Source organism: Homalodisca vitripennis, chromosome 7, assembly GCF_021130785.1.
Source record: "Homalodisca vitripennis isolate AUS2020 chromosome 7, UT_GWSS_2.1, whole genome shotgun sequence".
NCBI classification, from domain to species: Eukaryota; Metazoa; Arthropoda; class Insecta; order Hemiptera; family Cicadellidae; genus Homalodisca; species Homalodisca vitripennis.
The window spans coordinates 97148055-97169158 of record NC_060213.1 but is presented as its reverse complement, the minus strand read 5'-3'; the positions used below and the strand labels follow the sequence as shown (position 1 = coordinate 97169158).

The 21104-nt window shown below is 34.1% G+C and overlaps 1 protein-coding gene across 3 annotated transcripts in view; it reads left to right on the top strand.

The window, feature by feature from the left end:
* The window catches only part of LOC124366077, a 67146-nt gene extending 47885 nt beyond the window's left edge, over positions 1-19261 (top strand). For all 3 annotated transcript variants that reach the window (XM_046822304.1, XM_046822305.1, XM_046822306.1), the window contains exons 17-25: positions 8-175; positions 2044-2217; positions 3797-3913; positions 4002-4119; positions 5429-5645; positions 8314-8498; positions 9245-9454; positions 12424-12584; positions 18639-19261. In XM_046822304.1, the coding sequence (XP_046678260.1) occupies positions 8-175; positions 2044-2217; positions 3797-3913; positions 4002-4119; positions 5429-5645; positions 8314-8498; positions 9245-9454; positions 12424-12572 (1338 nt within the window). In that variant the 3' untranslated portion in view covers positions 12573-12584; positions 18639-19261. The remainder of the gene's footprint in view (positions 1-7; positions 176-2043; positions 2218-3796; positions 3914-4001; positions 4120-5428; positions 5646-8313; positions 8499-9244; positions 9455-12423; positions 12585-18638) is intronic.
* Positions 19262-21104: the final 1843 nt, after the last annotated feature.

The window sequence follows — 21104 nt, the reverse complement described above, 5'->3', positions numbered from 1 at the left end:
GTTACAGTGTGCCATGTGCCACTTGGTCATCAAGGACAACTTGCGGATGATGCGCCACTTGATTGGCCACGCCTACAATGAGGGGTCGTACACCTTCTCGGACAGCTCGCCTCAGTGCCGTTATTGTCTCAAGGACTTCCTCTCCGACTTTGCTCTGCAGAGTCACATTGAAGAGGTGTGAAACAGTTCTTACAATTATTTAACAGATTTTTTTTAAAACATAAGGTATAATATTTATTTTTGTTATTTCATTGTCACTATTTTTATCTTGCCAGAAAATCATACCATCAAACTAACATTGAATAGTCTTCAATATTGATGTATTAAGATATGTGTGTTGTATGGTGGTGCATTGAGGTAAGATTCATGCTATGGTGGAGAAATTAGTTTTTAACTTTCTTCCATGTTAACATGCGTTTTATATCACATGCAAGATAAAAATCTAAAATTTTTGTGTGTGTTTCAGACAATCCAAGCAATTATGTCTTAACTATATATTTTATATTGTATGAGATAGTACACACATTCTCTGTTTTTAATATTATTATCTTTGTGTATTTGTTTTTTATAAATATATGTATATTTTTTTGTATTTGTATTTTTGTATTTGTACAACACGGCCAAATACAAAATAATTGAATCGTAAAAAGTAAGGGCTCTGTGGTGTAATGGTAGCACATTCACCTGGCAAGTGAGAGATCCGGGTTCAAGTCCCAGTGGAGCAAGTATTTTTTGTGATTCAATGTTTATTGAAATTATATATATATATATTACTATAATATTATACATGGTGTATATAAATATATATTTATATTCTTATTTTAATTTTTTACATATGCCTATTTAATTTAAATTAATTTCCAAAAATTGTTTTGAACATTGTTGAACAATGTTTACTTAAACACATTGTGCAACTTCGTTTTGGGGTTATCATTGGCTGATCATTCATACTGGCAAGATCAAATTAAATTCAATAACAAAACAGCTTGTTATTTAATAATAAAAATCAATAACATTTCTAACAACTGAATATATTAAATTAATGATATATCGTACATATATTTCTCCTTTACTAAAGTGCCACAATCTGATGAGGGTAAATACTACTTAAAATCAGAAAGTATTTGAAAGGCAAAAGAGCAATTTATTTATTTGCTGATTAACTCCCTTTATCAGACATTCTTCTAAATCTATAAAAATATCTACCTCTCGTATTTATTCTATAGTTTTCCAGTTATACTTATAAGAATGGAGAACTGTTAAATAGAAATACTTAGTCTGTATACTTAAGTTCACACTATCTAGGGTCTAACACTTTTAATAGTTTCCAAAATTTTAAAAATTAATTAGTTACTACACAAGAACTTGAACTCAAGCAATCGTTGAAAAAGAACGTTTGACTCAATTAATAATTTATTTTAAAGCTTATCTCTTTTGGGATGTTAATCATGTACAATATTTATAATTAAAGTACATGAATAAATAAATCTAACAATTATTATTTTTTCAATATTACATCTTTAAATTACTTTTTATATAACTGAAATAAGATATAAAAATAAAATGTATGAATATTGGCAATTTTTTTTAAATATTTGACAAATAAAAACTGATAATGTAACTTTATTTGAATGTTACTCACACCTTTTTGTTGAATTATATATCTTATCAATTTTAGATTTTTTTCAATTGGCCTTTAATTTACAGTAGGGATCACCAGAGAGTGCAGTTGAGGGAGGAGCCTATTTGGAGCGTGACCTTGGAGCAGCCAATGAGGAGTAAGCGACGTTGCTGAACTTGTTCCTCGCTGTAACCGTAGCGCGCCGTGCCGGGCTGTTGGAGACCTGTTGAGTGGCAACGTCGCGCTGGCCTATCCTTTCTATTGGTCGCCGCCAACTGCACTCTTTCGTGACTCCTACTGTAGTTGTATAATGGTTATATAAGAATAGAACTTTTGATATTAATATCAAAGATTATACAAATGTATGAATTAAATTTATACATGTACAGTACTAAAGCTTATTGACTGCTTGTTTTCTGTAGAATCACGAGAAAGGTGCGCTGGTCTGCCTGATCTGTCGGGAGGCTAACCGCGATCGTACAACTCTCATCCTGCACATGCATCACAATCACACTGAACTGGACCTGCCTTACCAGTGCGGCATCTGTCGCTTCCGCACTTCACAGCATAACGTCCTCATCGACCACTTCCACGAGGTCAGCCGACATTATACATCAGATTTGATTCTAATCTCTTATCCTTGGTGATGTTTTGCACTGTCGTACCAGTCATACCATATTTTTTGATCTGTCTTACCATATTTTTACACCTGTCACATTATAAGTTAGAGGAACATTAAGCATTTTTAAGATGTTCGTAAAAAATATTGGTGTGTACTTTAAAAGTAAAAGGGCTTGCCACCCTCAACTAAGAAGTTCTTTGAAAATCTACTAGAAAGCAACTCAATCTAGTTATCTCCTTCTACAATCACTATTAGTTTAGTCACAATAACCAATGGAGCACTCCAACTTTCCTATAGATTGAGAACAATGATAAAGCATAGCTGAATGACAAAAAATATGTCAAAATGTTTGTCACCGTTATATGTTACGTTTCTGGAATTAGAATCTTCTCTCTTCTTTAGGTGTAAACATACTTAATATATAGGTTCACTTAAGCACTAAACAATATAAGACAATGAACTCACCAAAGTCAAGAAAATTGACGATATATAAAGTTTATCTACAAAAATGTACCTTAGAGCTATAAAGATCTAATGACATTATATGTAGTTTTGATGTATTCTACTGTAAATTTTTCATGGGATGATTAAAGAAATTTATTGGTTGATAATATTAATTTTAAACAATTTTTAAGTAAAACTTGACATGTTGTCAGATAATGTCACGTTGTTTAAAAATGCTCTACCAATACTGACGGCTACCCACTACGTGTAGGCGCACCTTATATGTAGGTGCACCATGTTGCTATATGTGTATACCACACCACATGTTGTCATACGAAACGGAAACGATAATAAAAGAATAGCGGTTATTGATTTTTTTATTGACATGAAAAGCATTCAAGTTTGCTTCCCAACAGTCACAATACTTTTTTTTGCATTCGTGGCACTTTCATGAATTTTAATGTATACAATAAACTCAAATAAGACAGTACGGACATTTCCGTTTGCGTGTTTAGTGTGATGGCATCAGTACAGACATATCCATATGCAACGCATTTAAGGTTTAAACCAAAAAAATAAAGTAAAAAATGTATTGAATATTCAAAATGTAATAGCTTTTATTTACAAAGCTTACATAATTATATCTACAAACATTTATAGAACTCATAAATAAAAACTAAAACTAAAGAACCAAGACTAAAATTCTATTAAAAAAGACTGGAACCAAACCAATTGATATATCTTAAACCGCTTTTTATTTTATTTACAAAACTAAGTACTATCATTTTAAACCATTTTTATTGCAATTTTAACTTTTGAGACACCCTATTAATAAGAAAATAAAATGTAATTTTAATTTTTAACTATCTTTTAATATGCTTGTAATTATTTACATTTATATTATTTTATATTATATGCAAAGAAAAGAAAGAAGAAAAAAACTTGATTCTTAAAGTTGGCACATAATTATATTATTACAATAATCATATCAGGCTGTTTTTGGTGCTTTTCTAAGAGCTAAAGTTTAAATCAGAATAGGGTAATTAAAAATGTTTTTTCATTTAAACTTGTAGTAAACTTACTTGTGTAACTGTTATAATTGTCTACAGGTGCACAAGAACGGTGATAAACTACAGTGCCCGTTCTGCCTCAAGATAGTCTCCATGCAGTCTGTAGACGGTCGCAAGATTACCCAGAATCAATATTTCTTTATCAACCACATCCAGGTGAGCTTCAGAGATACACAGATACAGAGTACAGCATACGTTATTGAGAAACTTGTTCGGTGGCATTCACAGGTGACTTTTGTTACAGAAACATCAACGCAAATCGTTGGCACGCAAGTGTAACAAGTGTGTCCTCTGGTTCGTGCATAAAGATTTGATCAAGGAGCACACCACTAAGGATCACGCCAGCTGTAGGGATCATCCAAGTAAGATTTGCGTTATGTTGAGAAAATATTTACGATATTTCTTGAAATAGTTCTGTAGTAAAGCAATTAAACAATCATAACAGTTATGTTGAACATGTTAGGTTTTTGAAGGTACATAAACAAATTTTTTTTAAACCTGGTTTTAAGACAAACAGGAGGAAGAATAGAATCAGATTTGGAACCAGCATTTGATCAACAGCATACAGCTTTTTCAGTGAGTATTTCTTATCCTAGAAAAGTGGTCAATGAATTCCCTGAGGTTGAAGGTCTTCCCTACTTCTCAGAACATGTGTCTGTACGACCAGGATTTTCTGAAGATTGTTACTTGAGGAGCTAGCCCAGAGAACAATCCCGTACCTAAAGCGGCTCCCAAATATGGCATGACAGACTATTCTCAAAGTTTTAGGAGTACTAACTAGTGACTAACTCTTCTTAGTGCAAACAAGGCTGTTCTAAGTCAACTGCATATGAAGTCTGTTGTTCGTTCCATGAAAGGCAGCAGCCTAATTCTATCCCAAGATGTGTTGTTGACTTTAAAAATTTTAAGTAGGAGCATATATATTGATATTTCCTGACCTAGATTCAGCCGTTTTCTTTGAAAACTAGGTTATTTAAACAGAAGCCTCGAGACATGCTAACTGAAATAAGAGTTGTGATTTCTCGAGCTTTATGTGAATTTTCAATAGTTGTAATATAACTACATACATGACAGGGTGACACAAGACTTCAAGGTGTTTTTAGTAGGTTATAAACTAATAGTGTGAATAAAACCCCTGGCCCTAGGACGGATCCTTGGAGAATGTTTTTTGTCACATTCAAAGGCATGGATGTTACACATTAAGATCCTTGGATGATTATTGTATTTTGACAACTTGCTTCTTATAACACAGTTAGTCCTTAAACGACTTAAAGGCAGAATCCCTTTTTCAAGGAATTAAGCTCGGTCAGAATAAGACTGTGATCTAAACAATGAAATGTTTTGATAAGGCCGAAAAAGACACATGGCAATAGACTTTGTAGAGAATACACTTTTGAGATTTTTAAATCTTTAGAAAGACAATTGAAAAATAATGTTCGTTTGAAAAAAAAACTTCAGATATAATTAGTTCCTAAAACTTCACAGAATTTTATTAACTAACTAAGCTAAGTTTCATTTAATTTTTGACAATGCTACTAAGTTGTCAATAATAAATAATAATTTATAATACATTTTAGGAAATTTTTGTTTTCAATAATTATATTTGTTCAAATAGTTTACCTAATGTGGTTCATATTTTCAGCATTGTACTGCAATGTTTTAATGTTGCAGATGTGGAAAGGTTCCCAGTGGATGGTATTGAGGCGGTAATGATGCCGATGCCATCAGGGACTGGAGCGATTCCACCCAAGAGTCAGGGAAACAAAAATAAGCACACTCCGCTGAACAATTTCACAGTCAATAACTTTCCGTTGAGGATTGTGGACGTTAGCGAGCACTCCACTTGTTCTGAGTGCGAGGGTGAGATGCTGCAGGATGAGCATTATCCGTGAGTACCGAATTTTTCCAGTTCGACATTTTACAAGAATGAACACAAACATACTGGATGAGAAAAAAAACTCTAAATGTAATTAAATCCGATTTCTTTGAATCTACCAATTATTCAAATACTCATTGTTACATTGGCACTTGATAAGCCATTAAAAAAAAAACATTTATTTATTGACTAAAGCTTGTTTAGACTGTTTTTTTGATTTTTATTGAAATAAATAATACTGCCTGTAAACAATTCTCAAGTTGTTAGTGCTGCTTATATTGCCCCAGCTGATTATTTTTAATTAACAAAATTATTTAACACTAGCAGTTACCCACGGCTTCAACGCAATTTTCTGTTGAAAAACTGGACAATATATCTATGTATTCTTTTTCTATGACATAATAAACAGTCTAGAGATAATCGATAGTCACTTAAAGCTATTCCAATCTCCTGATCCAATTTAGATTTAAGTTTAAAGAACAGAGGTTTGGGATCTTGAAGTCGTAAAGTGAAACAGTTTTTTATTAGATTAGTATTTCCCTCCCACATTCCCTGATAATTTATTGAAGTTCTTCGATGGCTTCAGTAACAATAAGAATTAGCCTTTTTATCCCAATGACGAAAGTGTATCGTACAACTAAAAAGTTGCTGCGGTCAATATGGGTCTGTTCTGGTTGTTTAAATTCACCCCCGTCTAATCTATTTACAGTTCCACAATTGATTTATGGTGTTGTACTAACCAAAACAATGGTCTCATATGTTGGTTTCGGAATCTAACTTAGGTTAAATTTTGATGATTAAGTGATTTTGATATTTTTACTGATCACTAAATATGTATTAGGGCAATGTTATCTCCATTTGCTTTTCAATAACTACAGTAAAAACGCTATACACAATGTTAAAAGAACTAACCAGATTAGATTACGTTATGTGCAAACATTCACAGCTTTATACAATAAGGTAGTTGTTATAACAGTGTATACATAGCATTTCTATTGTATTGGATGGATTATTAATCATTGGCACAATCTGAATTTAAAATGAAATAACTTCGTATTTGCAATCTGCATTACACTACTGATTAAGCATTTTACAATAATTCAATATTTACTAAAATTTAAATGTAAACACATGCTTCTGCCTCTTTGATGAACTTCAGCTGAAAGTGTTAACAGCTGTTAAGTATCAGTTCAATTTATATTACATGTCATAGCACAGTCTGCCGGATCCAATGTAAAACACTCCAATATCATAACATTCGAATGTAAACAAACTAATTTTTCAATTTTAATTCGACTTTATTTGGTGAAATGAATGTGTTATGGGTGGTAAAAAGCACTCTAAGTGTTAATTCAGACCAAAAGCTATACCTGTTCCAAATTTCAGCACAATCTGTATAGCAGTTTCAGTGTGATTCGAGGACAAACCTCCAAACATCTAAACATACAAACATTCAAACTTTCACATTTATAATATTAGTGGGATAATTAATCTGTATGAAATAGAGTGAATACAGCCCAAGTTAGCAAACAGTAAAAATGTCCTTGTTCAAAAACTGCAAGAAAAGGGTCCAACTATTATCCTTTGCAATCATACTAAAAATTAATATTAACAAATGTTAAAAAATAATATTATTGTAATATTTTGCTTTTTTAAAGAAAATCTCTTTAAAAAGATTATTTTTAATAATGTAAAATGGTCATTGTTATCATAATATGATGAAATAGCTTATAAATATTACTTACTTACTTACTCCCATGGCCATGGATACCCTAAGTGGTATTTGGCCTCGCCAACCAGCTGCCTCCATCTCTCCCTGTCTTCACAATCCTACTGACCCGCTCTCAATTTCCGCAAGTCCTTCTCCACCTGGTCCTTCCAGCGATTTTTGGGTCTACCTCGAGGTCTTCTTCCAACTGGATTGTGTTTCCAAACCTCTTTAATCAGTTTATCATCCTCCCTCCTCATCACATGGCCTGCCCACCGAAGTCTCCTGCTCTTTGCTTCTCCTACAACGTCTGGAGATTGAAACATCTCTCTGATTTCTTGGTAATGCCTGAATCTCCAACCATCTCCATCTCTAATAGGTCCGAAAATTTTCCTCAAAATTTTATTCTTGAATGTAACCAATTTCTTTTCTGCCTGTTTATCTATAATCCATGTCTCTGCTCCATAAAGAAGAACTGGTCTTATAACAGTCTTATATATTCTTAGTTTTGTTTTGTAAAACAGTAATTTTGATTTTAAAATATTATTTAATGCGTACATGCTTCTATTTGCCAAATTTATTTTATTTTGGATTTCTATTAGTTCATTACTCTTTGAATTAACTATTGCTCCGAGGTATTTGAATCTTTCAACTTGTTCGAATTTATGGTTCAGTATTTCCAAATCTTCTCTACCATTATTTCCTCGCCTAACATATAAATATTAACAAACATATAATATGCTGTTATAAAAGTAGTTCTTGTAATAATACATTTTTTTAATAATAATGCCTTAAAAAATTGAGTTATTTTTCAAAATAGAGTTCTGAAATATTGTGAAAAGTATTACATATATCAACTGTATAGAATTAATATGTTTGCGATACGTTGTTGTTTGTAACATTTGTGTTAATTATATTTGCCCATGTGATGTGCAAAATGCTGAGAATCTAACAGAAGTTTTGTTGGCACAGTGGCTACTTGTCGTGCCTGAAATGCCGGTTCTCGACCTGCTGCAGCAAAGCTATGCATGAACATTGTGTCGTCTATCACGATCGCATGCAGGGCAAGCCTCAGTTCAATGTCGGCAAGACGATTGTCCTTGACAAGGTTCTGTTCTGTGTGTGCGGTTTCTCCAGTAAAAGTGGCAACAAACTTGGTGAGTTAACATGAATTATATACTAAACCTTAAAGATATAAATATTCCTTCTTTGTAAATCTTTCAGAATGAAAACTCGGCAACATTTTGGAACATTATTGAAATAAGAGCCTAAAACAAAGCTATAACTCAACAATAATAAACCATACCTATGATATACCATTAATATTTTCACTGCACTGCACAATATTAAAATAGATTGACCTAGGCTTACTAATTACAATATATCACATATAAAACCATGAAATTACTAACAAAAATAAGTAATTAACACTATCTCACGAAATAAATATCTTTTGTGACTAAATCTAAAGACCAAAACAGACGGACACCTGCTTTAAAATGGCTAGATGATGGCAATCATTCTGGCAAGTTTGTGATGTTACTGTGACAGCACTGTTGTTAAAACAGCAAAACAAATCACTAATTGAAATAAACAATTCTTTCTGTTTGAAATGGTGTATAAATAGTTTTGCGGGGTTTTGACTTATATAGGCCTAATGTATGAACTGTCAAAAAGGGTGCGTTTCATATTGATATTATAATGTCCCTTGCCACTTGAGAATCGATTTAGAGTGACAATATAATGTCAATTACCAGTTGTAGGGTTAAATACAGAAGAACAAAATTTTCAATGTCCATGTACAGTATTGTTTGTTACAGTTGATTATATGTAAAATAAGTTTACTTTAAAATATTGGCATATCAAGCTGAGATTTAGAACTCTACTAATGTGTCTGTGACAGCGCGGCATCTGGCGGACTGTAAACGTAAGTCAGCGTACCCTAGTCCCGAGCGCGCAGCACAGTGTACGTTACAGGGACAATCGGCCAGCTTCCCACCTCTAGTCACTCTGGATGAGGAAGAGGATACCCAGGACAACGAGGAGAAGTGGCTGCGAGCCTTCACTCAGCCCAGGAGCTCTGGTGACAATGCAGATACACCTGAAAAGCCAGGTATACTATCTTTCTTATTATTTTGACTCTATTTTTTCAATGTTTCTGAATTGTTATTCGGGACATACTTTTGTACATAATTTGTCAGTCTCATTATGTAAGAGAGTTTATTTTTGGTTGTATTTTATACAGTAGGTAAAGCATATTAGCTTCTTGTTATATAGATTCTTTCAAACTCCCTCAAAGTTTTGGGGCACAGAACAGTTTTTTCTAAACTTGTTTATCTGTTATCCTAGCTGGTGGAGGGTATTTCCTAACTATGTTGAATTTGGTTAATGGTCAGAGACAACGGACTGACACAGAAGGCTGAATGGGTGCTGTTCATAGTACGGGACACATCATTGCAAGCCTGGCTGTATGGACAGTTACCGCACTCTACTCCCCCCTCCACCATTGGGGTGTTGCCATATTGTCATATCAGCTGATGTACTCAGTACAGAGCCCTCAATACCACAACTGTCCCCCAAATATCCAGTACATGTCTAGTATCCAAAACTTTGACATCTTCATTTACTTAATCTGTTGCATGCAAACTTCCATAGTGGTTGTCCAAGTTATTTGGCCCAAAATTTTGTCTTTATATCTGATATTAGTGCTTGTAGAACTCGTAGGGGTGCATCTTTATTATCAATTCCAATTCATCGGACAGCCTTAAATAATAAATCTTTCACTGTTTCCGCATGTAGATTGTGGAACGCTCTCCCAGATAATATCAGTTATTAACAAGCCACGATCGCTTTGGAGCCAAAGTTAGGGCCTTTCTGCTGCAAGTTCGACGGGAGTGACAGTTGGTGGTTCTTGTGCACAACTCTATTAGTTGATTATTGTAAAGATAGTTTTGTTAGAGTTCAATCAATATACTCAATTTGTAATTTTTAAATGTAAATTTTATGCTGTATCGTAATTAATTATTTAATGTAATTTAGTTTTACAAGCCAGTTACAATATTGTAACAGGAATGATTATATTTTATTTTCTTTGTTTGTGTGTAGAGATTAAGTGAAAGAGAGAACTTTTTAGTCCTAACTTCGCCTCTATAAATAAAGAAATTGGGTGATGTTAAAAGAACTATACAGCATTATTCCCTAGATTAGGTGTCAACATGACAGTGCAAAACAAAATACTACCAATAACTATCTGCCACATTGGATTCACTGTAGTGGGTTCAGCAAGTTTTTCCTATTGTCCAGTTAGTGTTGTGTTGTTCGAAGTCTTGTTATTTTCTTTCTAATCTATTGAAAAAGATGTTTAGGTAATAGAAATAAGCATAGGGTCCATTTGATAGACAACCAATCATGACGGTATGATTCTAGCAGTTGTTGAAAGTATTGAAATGGTGTCAGATGGAATAATGTACAACATAAATAAAAATGTTTAAGTTGTAATATTCATTTTCATCTCTCAGTGAAGAAAATGTGTGAAAAGGATTGTTAACCAGCCAGGCCTTAAGGGCAGTCTTTAACCGTTTTGGAAAGGCATCTCAATTTGTCTTGCAGATGGGTGTGCATCATGCTTCATGCCCACGTAGGAGGGTATCTTTTCATATTGGGAGAGATGATCAGCTGGTAGGTGGTAACATGTGCCGTATTAGTCATAGAAGTGTCTATTCTGCATCAGCGGTGATGTCCGTAGGTATACAAGATGATTTCTTTTATGTAGAGTTTTACTATTGTCGTGATCTTCAGGATACTGAAAGCTTACAACTACAAATTTCCTTGAATCCTAACTCAGCTAAGATTGTTATAGCCCACTTTTGCTATATCAATACTCTCTGGAAATTTCTTGTGCAGGTTCCTTCTCAATTTACTGGTGCCTTTAGGCATGCCTGGAATCTGATGGTATCAGAGCGGTTTTCTTCGGTAGGATTCCTTTATTGTCTGCACCTGAGCTTGATGTCATTAGTGAAGTACAGTTCCAGCATCCCTTCCTGTAATTTCATTTAACCTTATTCTTTGTTTTGGTGGCTTCCAGAAAATCTTTTAACCCTTTGGTCTGCTAGTTTATGCAGCCTCTGAACCGCACAGTAAATCCGGCTAAGTTGGTCTAAAATGGAGACTTCTGATTGAAATTCTATTACTTTAGCTGTGCTTTTTAGATTTGTTAATGATATTCTGGTGTTTATAACCATCTTAAGGTATGAAGGCCATTGTTTTTTCAACCTTCAATATGGGCTTTAAATAAAAGAAAAGTGAATAGGAAAAACATATTTTATTACCAAAATGTATGTACTCTTATGTTTACTTCTCAACATAAGTACCTTAAAGATTAAGACATACCTGTGGACAAGCTTTCCAAAATCCTCTTCATAAAATGTTGCTACCAGTGAATTTAAATGAGTCCTGATCTTGTCTTGAAGCCCCTTAGTAGTTGGAAAAGTGCTAACCTCCAAGCCATGTTTTCAATTGTATAGTGTGTGGCAAAAAATTTCCCACTGAAATTGTTGAAGAAGTTGTTGGGTTACCGACACTATGAGGGCGGGTGTTGTCAACGTTGCAAGGTTTGAAGATGCTTGGAGCAATTGGAGAAATTTTAAAGTAGTAGTAAATTGTATTAAAACAACACTTTTCCAATGTAATTTGTTTTTTGGGTGAGGCCTTTTGAAACCAAAGATTTCATCGTTAGATGACTTCAATTTTTGTGGGTATTCAGGACAAGGGTAAAGTTGATTCTCACACAATATGTGGGAATTTTTTGTCTAGAGGGAGAGTTTTCTCTGCACGTAGTTCTGAATCTTCACATTGTTGTACCTCCCTTATTTAAAGTTTAAACCCTAAAGTATGTGTGTAGAAGAATCACTGTTACTACCTGTCAAAAAATCATTTAATTATTATTAGTCAACTGCCACAACCTATTCTATCCCGTAATGTGTTCCTTTTACCTTATTATCCAGATTGTATTACCCACAAAGTACGAAACATAGTTTAATTTTATTTGTGCTGCTCATACTTAAGTTTGTGCACTGTGTACAGCTCCAACAGCCTCCTCCAGTGGTGACCCACCTTCCATGTTGAACCTTCTTGGACTGGTCCGCAAGCCTTCCACTGACGAGTCCAGTCTGGACAAACCTCCCTCAGATGGAGACTCAGCTGCAGAAGTGGTTGAAATTGATGATAAATAAGACTTCTGTAAGGTTAGTACCATAAGTGTTAGGCCTAAAGCTGGATTCACCATAAAAAGTTGAAATAAATACCTAGAGAAAATCTCATGTAAGATAATAAGTCTCAAACCTCAATACACCTTTATTTAGACAATAAATGTAATGGTTTTGTTTGGTTTGCTTCCAAGCCTTTGTTTAACTTATATAATTTTCAAAATAAAAATGTACAAGGGCTGTTTTTTTGTTCAAATACAAAATACAGTACATACAAATAAAGAGCATATTGTACATTGGCTCCTTGAGAGCTTCTCGGACACAATTTAGCTCTTGTTGTCAGGTAACATTTCTGGTTTTCTGAAAACAACAGCAGCTATTTTTGGTCTCCCTGTTCAAGAAGGATAACGAAGTGCTGTAACTTACCTATAAACTCATCATGGCCCTTAACTTTTCAAGGCCAGGCACCGATCTTACAAAAAACACTTACTACTTTTCAACATCATCTCTTTGAACATTTATGCACTTGTTCCAACAGACCACAAGCTTTTTTTATACCAGCTGCAAAGAATATCTTTATCCTGGTGTTTGATCCCACATACTTCTTGACGTCCTCGTTATCCTGGAACCTAATGAAAACAAGACAGCATATAGTTTTTTAGCCTCAGACAAGTAAATTACAATATTTATTCTGATATTGAATTGTTGGATAATGTGAAGTTGTTGGGTGTTTGTGTGGATGATCATTTAACATGGGTATCCCACATTGATCACCTATCAGCTAAGCTCTCCAGGATTGTTTACCTCTTAAGACGTCTCACGTGTTGTGTGCACACTGATTACCTCAGAACGGCATATTTTGCTTTCTTTCAATCAGTGCTCAGATATGGCCTTATTCTATGGGGAAACTGCAGTAGGATATCAGAAATTTTTACTATACAAAAAAAAAGCCATTAGAATTATTTAGAATTATTGCACGTTGTCAACCATTAGCTCACTGTAAACCAATTTTTATTGCAAATAAAATTCAAACAATATTTAACTTATATATATTTGATATTGTGCTCTACATACTCAAACATCCTGAACCTCTGAAGACATACAGTGACAGACATATGTATAACACCAGAAATAAAGAAAGTGTATCCATAGAATTTTATAGACTAAACAAAACTATTAATAGTCACACAGTTGTTGCTTTGAAAGTATACAACTGTTTAAGACCACTTATCTTGAAATATAGTTTTAATGAATTTAAACAAAAATTGTATTCCTGGCTTTTAGTCAATCCATTTTATTCATTGAAAGAATTTTTTGACTGTAGAACTGTTAGTTTCTAGACATAACTTATTTAGTTTTAATGATTAGATTTTAAATGTTAATGTCATGGTTTTTTATTTATACAAACTATATTAAAAAATTTATCAATGTTATATAATTCTGTTGTTGTAATTTCTGAGGCTGTGTTTTACTTGTTGTTATTTGTTTATTTGTTACATACCTTTTTTAATTTGTTATTTATTTATTTATATTTTAAAATAATTTAAATTGTGGCGTGACTGTTTTGGCAACTTCATATTTTGGGTACTGAATTTTCCTTGTCTGGACTTATGCTAATTTATATATTTTATACATGACTTGTGTCGATGCTCGTGTAAGCTTTATGACAATAAACGAATTCTTATTCTTATTCTTATTTCCACGCAATGCCTCCTTCCGAACCAAACAAGTGGAAATCACTTGGTGCTAAATCGGGACTATAAGGGAAATGAGGCAGTACTTCCCAGCCCATTTTGTTAATGGTTTCTCGGGTTAGTTGAGCAGTATGAGGATATGCATTGTCTTGTTGGAGAATCACACCTCTCCTCTGAGATCCACAACGTTTCTCTCTCATGGCTGGCTTCACTTTGTTCAAAAGCATATCCGAGTAGTATTGGCTGTTAATTGTACGCTGCTCTTCAAGATAATCACAAAAAACCGGACCTTCAGCATCCCTGATCTTTCCTGACAGGTGAACTGGTGTGCTTTGCCTTTTTGATTCTGGCTCATAATAGTGAACCCAAGATCATCTCATGTCAAATTTTGCTGAGGAAGTGCTCACCCTCTCTTTCATAACCTTTCTGTAGCTCTGTGCACAGTCTCAACCTTGTTTCCTTGTGTAGCCGTGTCAACTCATTTGGGACCCATCTTGCACATGTTTTTTGGTACTTCAACTTGTCTTTAATAATGTTATGAACTGTACCCATCCTCACATGAACTTTTTCAACCATCATTTCCTCAGTGACTCGGTGGTCAGCACGAATTACGTCATCAATTCGACTTTCCTGTGATGGAATTGAAACTTCAGCTGGTTCGGACGGTGTTCGTCAGTCACTGAGTCTCGGCCATTTTTTAACTGTTCTATATTTATATTGAACTGTGGAACAGTAATTTAAATTGTTAGTCAGTTGTTGAATATCCGCCATATTCAGTGTGCTGTGTTGATGCAGTTTGTGAGTTGTCACACTATTTTCAGTTCTGTCTGTTGTGAGAACAGTTGTGTTAGTGTTCTGTGTTTGTTCTTCCAAATAAATGAATAGATCATGTCAATTGTACTGTGACATGAGTATTCCATATTTACATAAGTAAAGAGCATCGTTTACATAACAAAGACATCTATTATTTAACCCTACCTCTATTGTAAATTGGTTTGTGCCAGCCTATTATTCCTGAGTTTCAAAAAGACGTAAAGAAGTGAGTTTTTTTTGCTTTATTTACATGTTTTTGTTTGTGTAAGGAGCAAGAAACAAAGATTTGTGTCACCTGCTAGTGAAAATACTATACTAATCCAGTCTGATCGTGGCAGGTAACAATGTGTTGGACAATGAAATGAATGATTACATCTCAGACTTCAGTTCTCTAAAGGAATGATTCCATCTCAGACTTCAGTCCTCTAAAGGAATGATTACATCTCAGACTTCAGTCCTCTAAAGGAATGATTACATCTCAGACTTCAGTTCTCTAAAGGAATGATTCCATCTCAGACTTCAGTCCTCTAAAGGAATGATTACATCTCAGACTTCAGTCCTCTAAAGGAATGATTACATCTCAGACTTCAGTCCTCTAAAGGAATGATTACATCTCAGACTTCAGTTCTCTAAAGGAATAATTATATCTCAGACTCCAGTCCAGAGAAGACTTTTTTCTGATAATTCTATAGATAATACTGATGAGAACCCTACTTTTGGTTCTCTTGAATATAGATCGTTCAGGACCTTCAGGCATTCAAAGACAGTTCTTTATGACAGGAAGGCCTGATCCCCATGATTTGTCATCTGAGGATTCAGACGATGATTTAAACCACCAGTCCTCACTTCAACACCAAATCTTGAGTCAGACTGTAACAATAGCCTAGGCCTAGTCACACCACTTAATAGGAGTAGGAGTAGGAGTAGAGGTAGGCCTATCACTAGTAGGATCTGTACACCACCTAGTACAGAAGTGTGGGTCGATGTAGAGCAGCGGTTCTCAACCTGAGAGTCATGCCAGCCTGAAATTTCAGTGTATTAGGAAATAGGAGTGTTGGGGAACACAACTTGCAAGCGATTTTTGTAATACTTACGTATCAGTTTGTTTATTGTGTGATTCTTGACTCTTGCATGGTTTTTTGAAATGTTCTGTAGACCAGTAAGCATAAAAAGTGGAACGGGGCATCTTACTTTACTTATTCTAGTCCAAACTTCAAAAATTAATACAAATTTTTATTCTCAAGTATAAATTTTATGCTAGAAATATTACACTGTAAAACTGAAATAACTCAAATTCTCATTAACAAGCTTCACACTGGCTTTAATTTCTCTCTGAGGTACAAAGAGATGGTATTGTTTATCACCCAAGGCTACTAACTCACCCATAAGAAGACAGTTACCTGCATCAGAATATTCTCCCTGAATCCCTGTACCAGTTCCCCACTCTGTCTTGGATCCGTCGATATGCAATTCCATCGTTCAGTGAAACAAGAAAACAGTAACACTACGTTTCGAGATCTGCGATCTGATCTCTTCTTCAGGTAAAGAACTAACCTAATACATAATTACAAACTAAGTTAAAATAAACAAATCTTACTAAAGCGTTGTGGCACGCCTAAGTCAGGAATCACAACCTACATGTTGTTGTCAACTTCACTAACACTAAAGACATGCACTTAATACAAAACTATACAAAACACTAATCATTAAAACTAAACTACGGAATACAGGTCACAATGCGTCTTCACTCGTCTACTGACCACCTACGACTGACCAGAGGGACTAGCCAATGGCAATCGTGACGGCTGGCTAAAACAAGATGGCGGAAATACAAGGGAAGGGGAACAGGAATGGGCCCTTTCGTTATTATTGGTTCATGCGAGATGAACTTCTTAAAACCATATTGTGACTCCGCATTGGTTTATTACAAATATCCGATCCGTTTGATACTTTTGGTTTTCTCTTTAGTTCATTTTTTAGAATTGGCAACCAAAGCGGCCTAATCTCGACTGATGGTTGACTGATTGGTTGGTCTGCCAATTTAATGTATGTTGCCTCAATTAATTTCCTTTTGAAGAAATGTGGTTCCCGATGTATTATGTGGGCTTCATCCCAATTCATATGATGGTCTTCGGACCAACAATGGTGTGCAATTTTTGACTTTTCTGTGAAACCCTTTCTCGTGTTTTCTTTGTGTTCTTTTATCCTTACGTTTAGTGGTCTTTTTGTCTCGCCTATGTATTCCCTATTGCAGCTACATTTTATACTGTAAACACAGTTTTTGGAATCCTGTGTGCCATTTTTTGGTTTTGTTTTTACGAGACTTTGTCTAAGAGTGTTGTGTGTTTTAAACGCGGTTCTAATGTTGTACTTTCTACCTACTCTTCTAATTTTCTCCGATAATCCCGGCACATAAGGGATTGACATAAACGCAAATTTATCACAATTCTGTTTTTCTGACTCAGGAATGATTCTTCTGGTTCGTTTGCACTTATTAATTACTAATTGAGGGTATCCATTGCTTCTGAGATCCGATCTGGTCAGTCAACCATCAGTCGAGATTAGGCCGCTTTGGTTGCCAATTCTAAAAAATGAACTAAAGAGAAAACCAAAAGTATCAAACGGATCGGATATTTGTAATAAACCAATGCGGAGTCACAATATGGTTTTAAGAAGTTCATCTCGCATGAACCAATAATAACGAAAGGGCCCATTCCTGTTCCCCTTCCCTTGTATTTCCGCCATCTTGTTTTAGCCAGCCGTCACGATTGCCATTGGCTAGTCCCTCTGGTCAGTCGTAGGTGGTCAGTAGACGAGTGAAGACGCATTGTGACCTGTATTCCGTAGTTTAGTTTTAATGATTAGTGTTTTGTATAGTTTTGTATTAAGTGCATGTCTTTAGTGTTAGTGAAGTTGACAACAACATGTAGGTTGTGATTCCTGACTTAGGCGTGCCACAACGCTTTAGTAAGATTTGTTTATTTTAACTTAGTTTGTAATTATGTATTAGGTTAGTTCTTTACCTGAAGAAGAGATCAGATCGCAGATCTCGAAACGTAGTGTTACTGTTTTCTTGTTTCACTGAACGATGGCAAATGTCCGGAAAAATCCTGTTTCCTTCACAATCCTTCCATCGTCAAAAATAACCTTTAAACAAAGAAATGCAATTCCAGGTCACACAGTGAGGAAGAGTATTCATCAACGCAATCCTTTCTCAAAGGAATTCACAAATCAAATGGAGTACTGTGTGGTCTGATCCCCCATGTCGGAAATCCCATTTCTATTTACTTCTTGAAAAATTATGTTATGTCCAAGTGCTCCTGAAGCGTACCAGAGTTTCTCATTTTGGGGACGATATACTTTCTTCCTAGCCACCATAAAATGTGCAGGTCTAGAGGCAGAAGCTCTAACAAATAATCTTGGACAACTTCAGGACATATACTAATAGCACCCATGTTGAAGTCTTTGCAGATTATCTAGTCCTCTATATGCCAAGTTTATGTCCATCTTAGGCCACCAAACTACAGCCTCAAAAATTACTACATTACATCAATAGATGAAACTAATTTAATATTATATGTTTCAGGATTTGGATCTTTGTTTCATCGACTAGTGAGCTTAACCTGGTGAAGAAAAAATGAACTTAAACAAAGTGCACATAATTAACATGTTAGTTGGTTTAACAGTGTAATAGTTTTGTAACTGTGTAACTAAAATTAGGTTTTGAAATAGTATTGAATTCTCTTGGTGTCTATAAGGAAATTGTGATCCAACCAAGTTGCGATCCATCCAATCTTTTTTATACCAGTGAAGTCATTTAGTTGATTATATTTTTTTATTTCTTACGGAGTTTAATGTAAAATAAAGCAATTATTTTAATAGGAATGTAATAACAGTTATTACTAAGAATTGTCTTTATTATACAGTACATATAATATGATGAATGTCTGACAGAATTGTGAATCCAGCACATTGTTTAAAGATGAGCTTGTATCGACTGAAGTTTTGTGTGTTTTTTTTTTAATTTGACCACAAAGGAGGGTAGAATAAACTTAAGTTTTATATAATATGGTGAAAAAGTTGTATCTGTAAATATTTTTAAAATGAGTTTGAAATATTTTTCACCTGAATGTGTTGCCATTATTTTGATTTTGGCAGTACTACATTGTTGTGTCAATGCAAATTTTAGTAAATAATTTTTAATTCTGATTTGTTCTTTATTTTGTGGTATTGTCACTACTTAACTCCTTTCTGTGGCAATCAACATTAAAATGTTGATTGAACCTGACACTCCTATTTTTTTAGTTTGGAAAGTCATAGTTAATTTTACACACTGTGTGAAACATCACTTTCTTCCCGATATGTACTAGAATGCGATGTCTACACAGCTGATTTCAAGTCAGTTGCTATGGATACAAGTTAATGTTACTCAGGAAACTAAAGTCAATTTGTTATTTATGTACATTTATTTTGTGTTATGTGGTGTGTTGAATCTGTAAAAGTTATATTACTCGGCAGTAAAAATTGTTATTATAAAGCCTAGTTTTTATGTACTCGTATTAACCCTAGAACTGGCAATGGTGTCATTCTGTACTGGCAGCTCTATTTTAACATCCTCGCAGACGTTTCTTATAATGTATCACATTTCATAACTGTTAGTCCAAATATAAACTGTTATATGTCAATGTATTCACAACTATATGGAGAGCATTATAATAACAATATCTTATTGTTTCCATGGAAACATTTTTGTTTTTTTTTTACAAAATGTAACAAAAATGTTTTTTGGACATTATTTTTGTAAATATTCCGTTGTGTAACTGCTTAGCAATAAGCTTTACATCAAAACTCTAAAGGTATAACTTATTCAAAATTTTATCCTGATTCCAAAAATATATAATTATTGTAACTTTTACCTCAAAACGTATGTGATACAGAGTTTTGTATGAAAAAGCATGCGTATTTACTTATTTTCAAAAATGCGTAGATTTCTAAATAAATATTATTGTTCGTGGGTAAAAATTATCTCATGACTGCATTTATACTTATATAAGTATGACAGATAAAACAAAAATAAAATAATTAATTTTAAACTTACCTTATTTACATATGTACAATATATACAAAGTTTCATTTTTCACTCAGCGTCACTAGATCCCGCCCTGCGAACTCTCTAAGATCGTTTGATCGGTCTCTAAAGTTGTCACCTATACTGAACAACTAAAACTAGAACCTAAGAAAGCTAAAAAAAAAACAATAATAACAACATTAAAACACTATAAAATACAATTTCCACAAATACTATTGGATTCGTAACCTCAAACACAAAACCCGGGACTTGTTTACAGTTTCACAACAATGTGGTTGACCCGTACTACGTTCATGTCAGCTGTCCATAGAGAATGATGTTTTACGGTAAACAAAGAAGACAATAATCGAAGTAAGAACAGTAAATCGGTACTATAGTTAATGCTCTTCCAGAATATATAAAATAAAAATCATTAATATGACCTTAATTGCCTAAAATTTCAATAACTGTACATGTCTACTTTGGCGACGAATATTCATCCTTGCCAAATCGGACAGGCCTTTGGCGACAAAAGTTCGTTTCATACCAGCTGGAGGGTTGACTCCTGTTTTTAAATTCATACCTACAGTATCCTTTCACTACAAATCTTTTTTTAATTTTAGGACTAAACACATTTTTAAAACATGGTCCCACCAAATTACTGTACATTGTTTCCAACTTTTTTCAAATTAATTAAAATAATTTTTACAGATATATAGACAACACAATAACAATGATAATGTATGTAACCCAATTATCCATAATAGTTTTTTTTTATAATTCCCTGAAGCAGTTATGGTGCAGCACATAATAGTTGCTAAAGTACATGTATTTTATTATTTAATAAAAAAAGCAGAACACATTTAACCCTTTGAGTCCCAAAGTCTGACTAGGAGCTCGAAAGACGTGTGAAAGAAGCCGATATCCGACTACATGCTTGTGGCAGAAATATGTGAGAAAAGTGAATGAACAATAAGAAAGCCA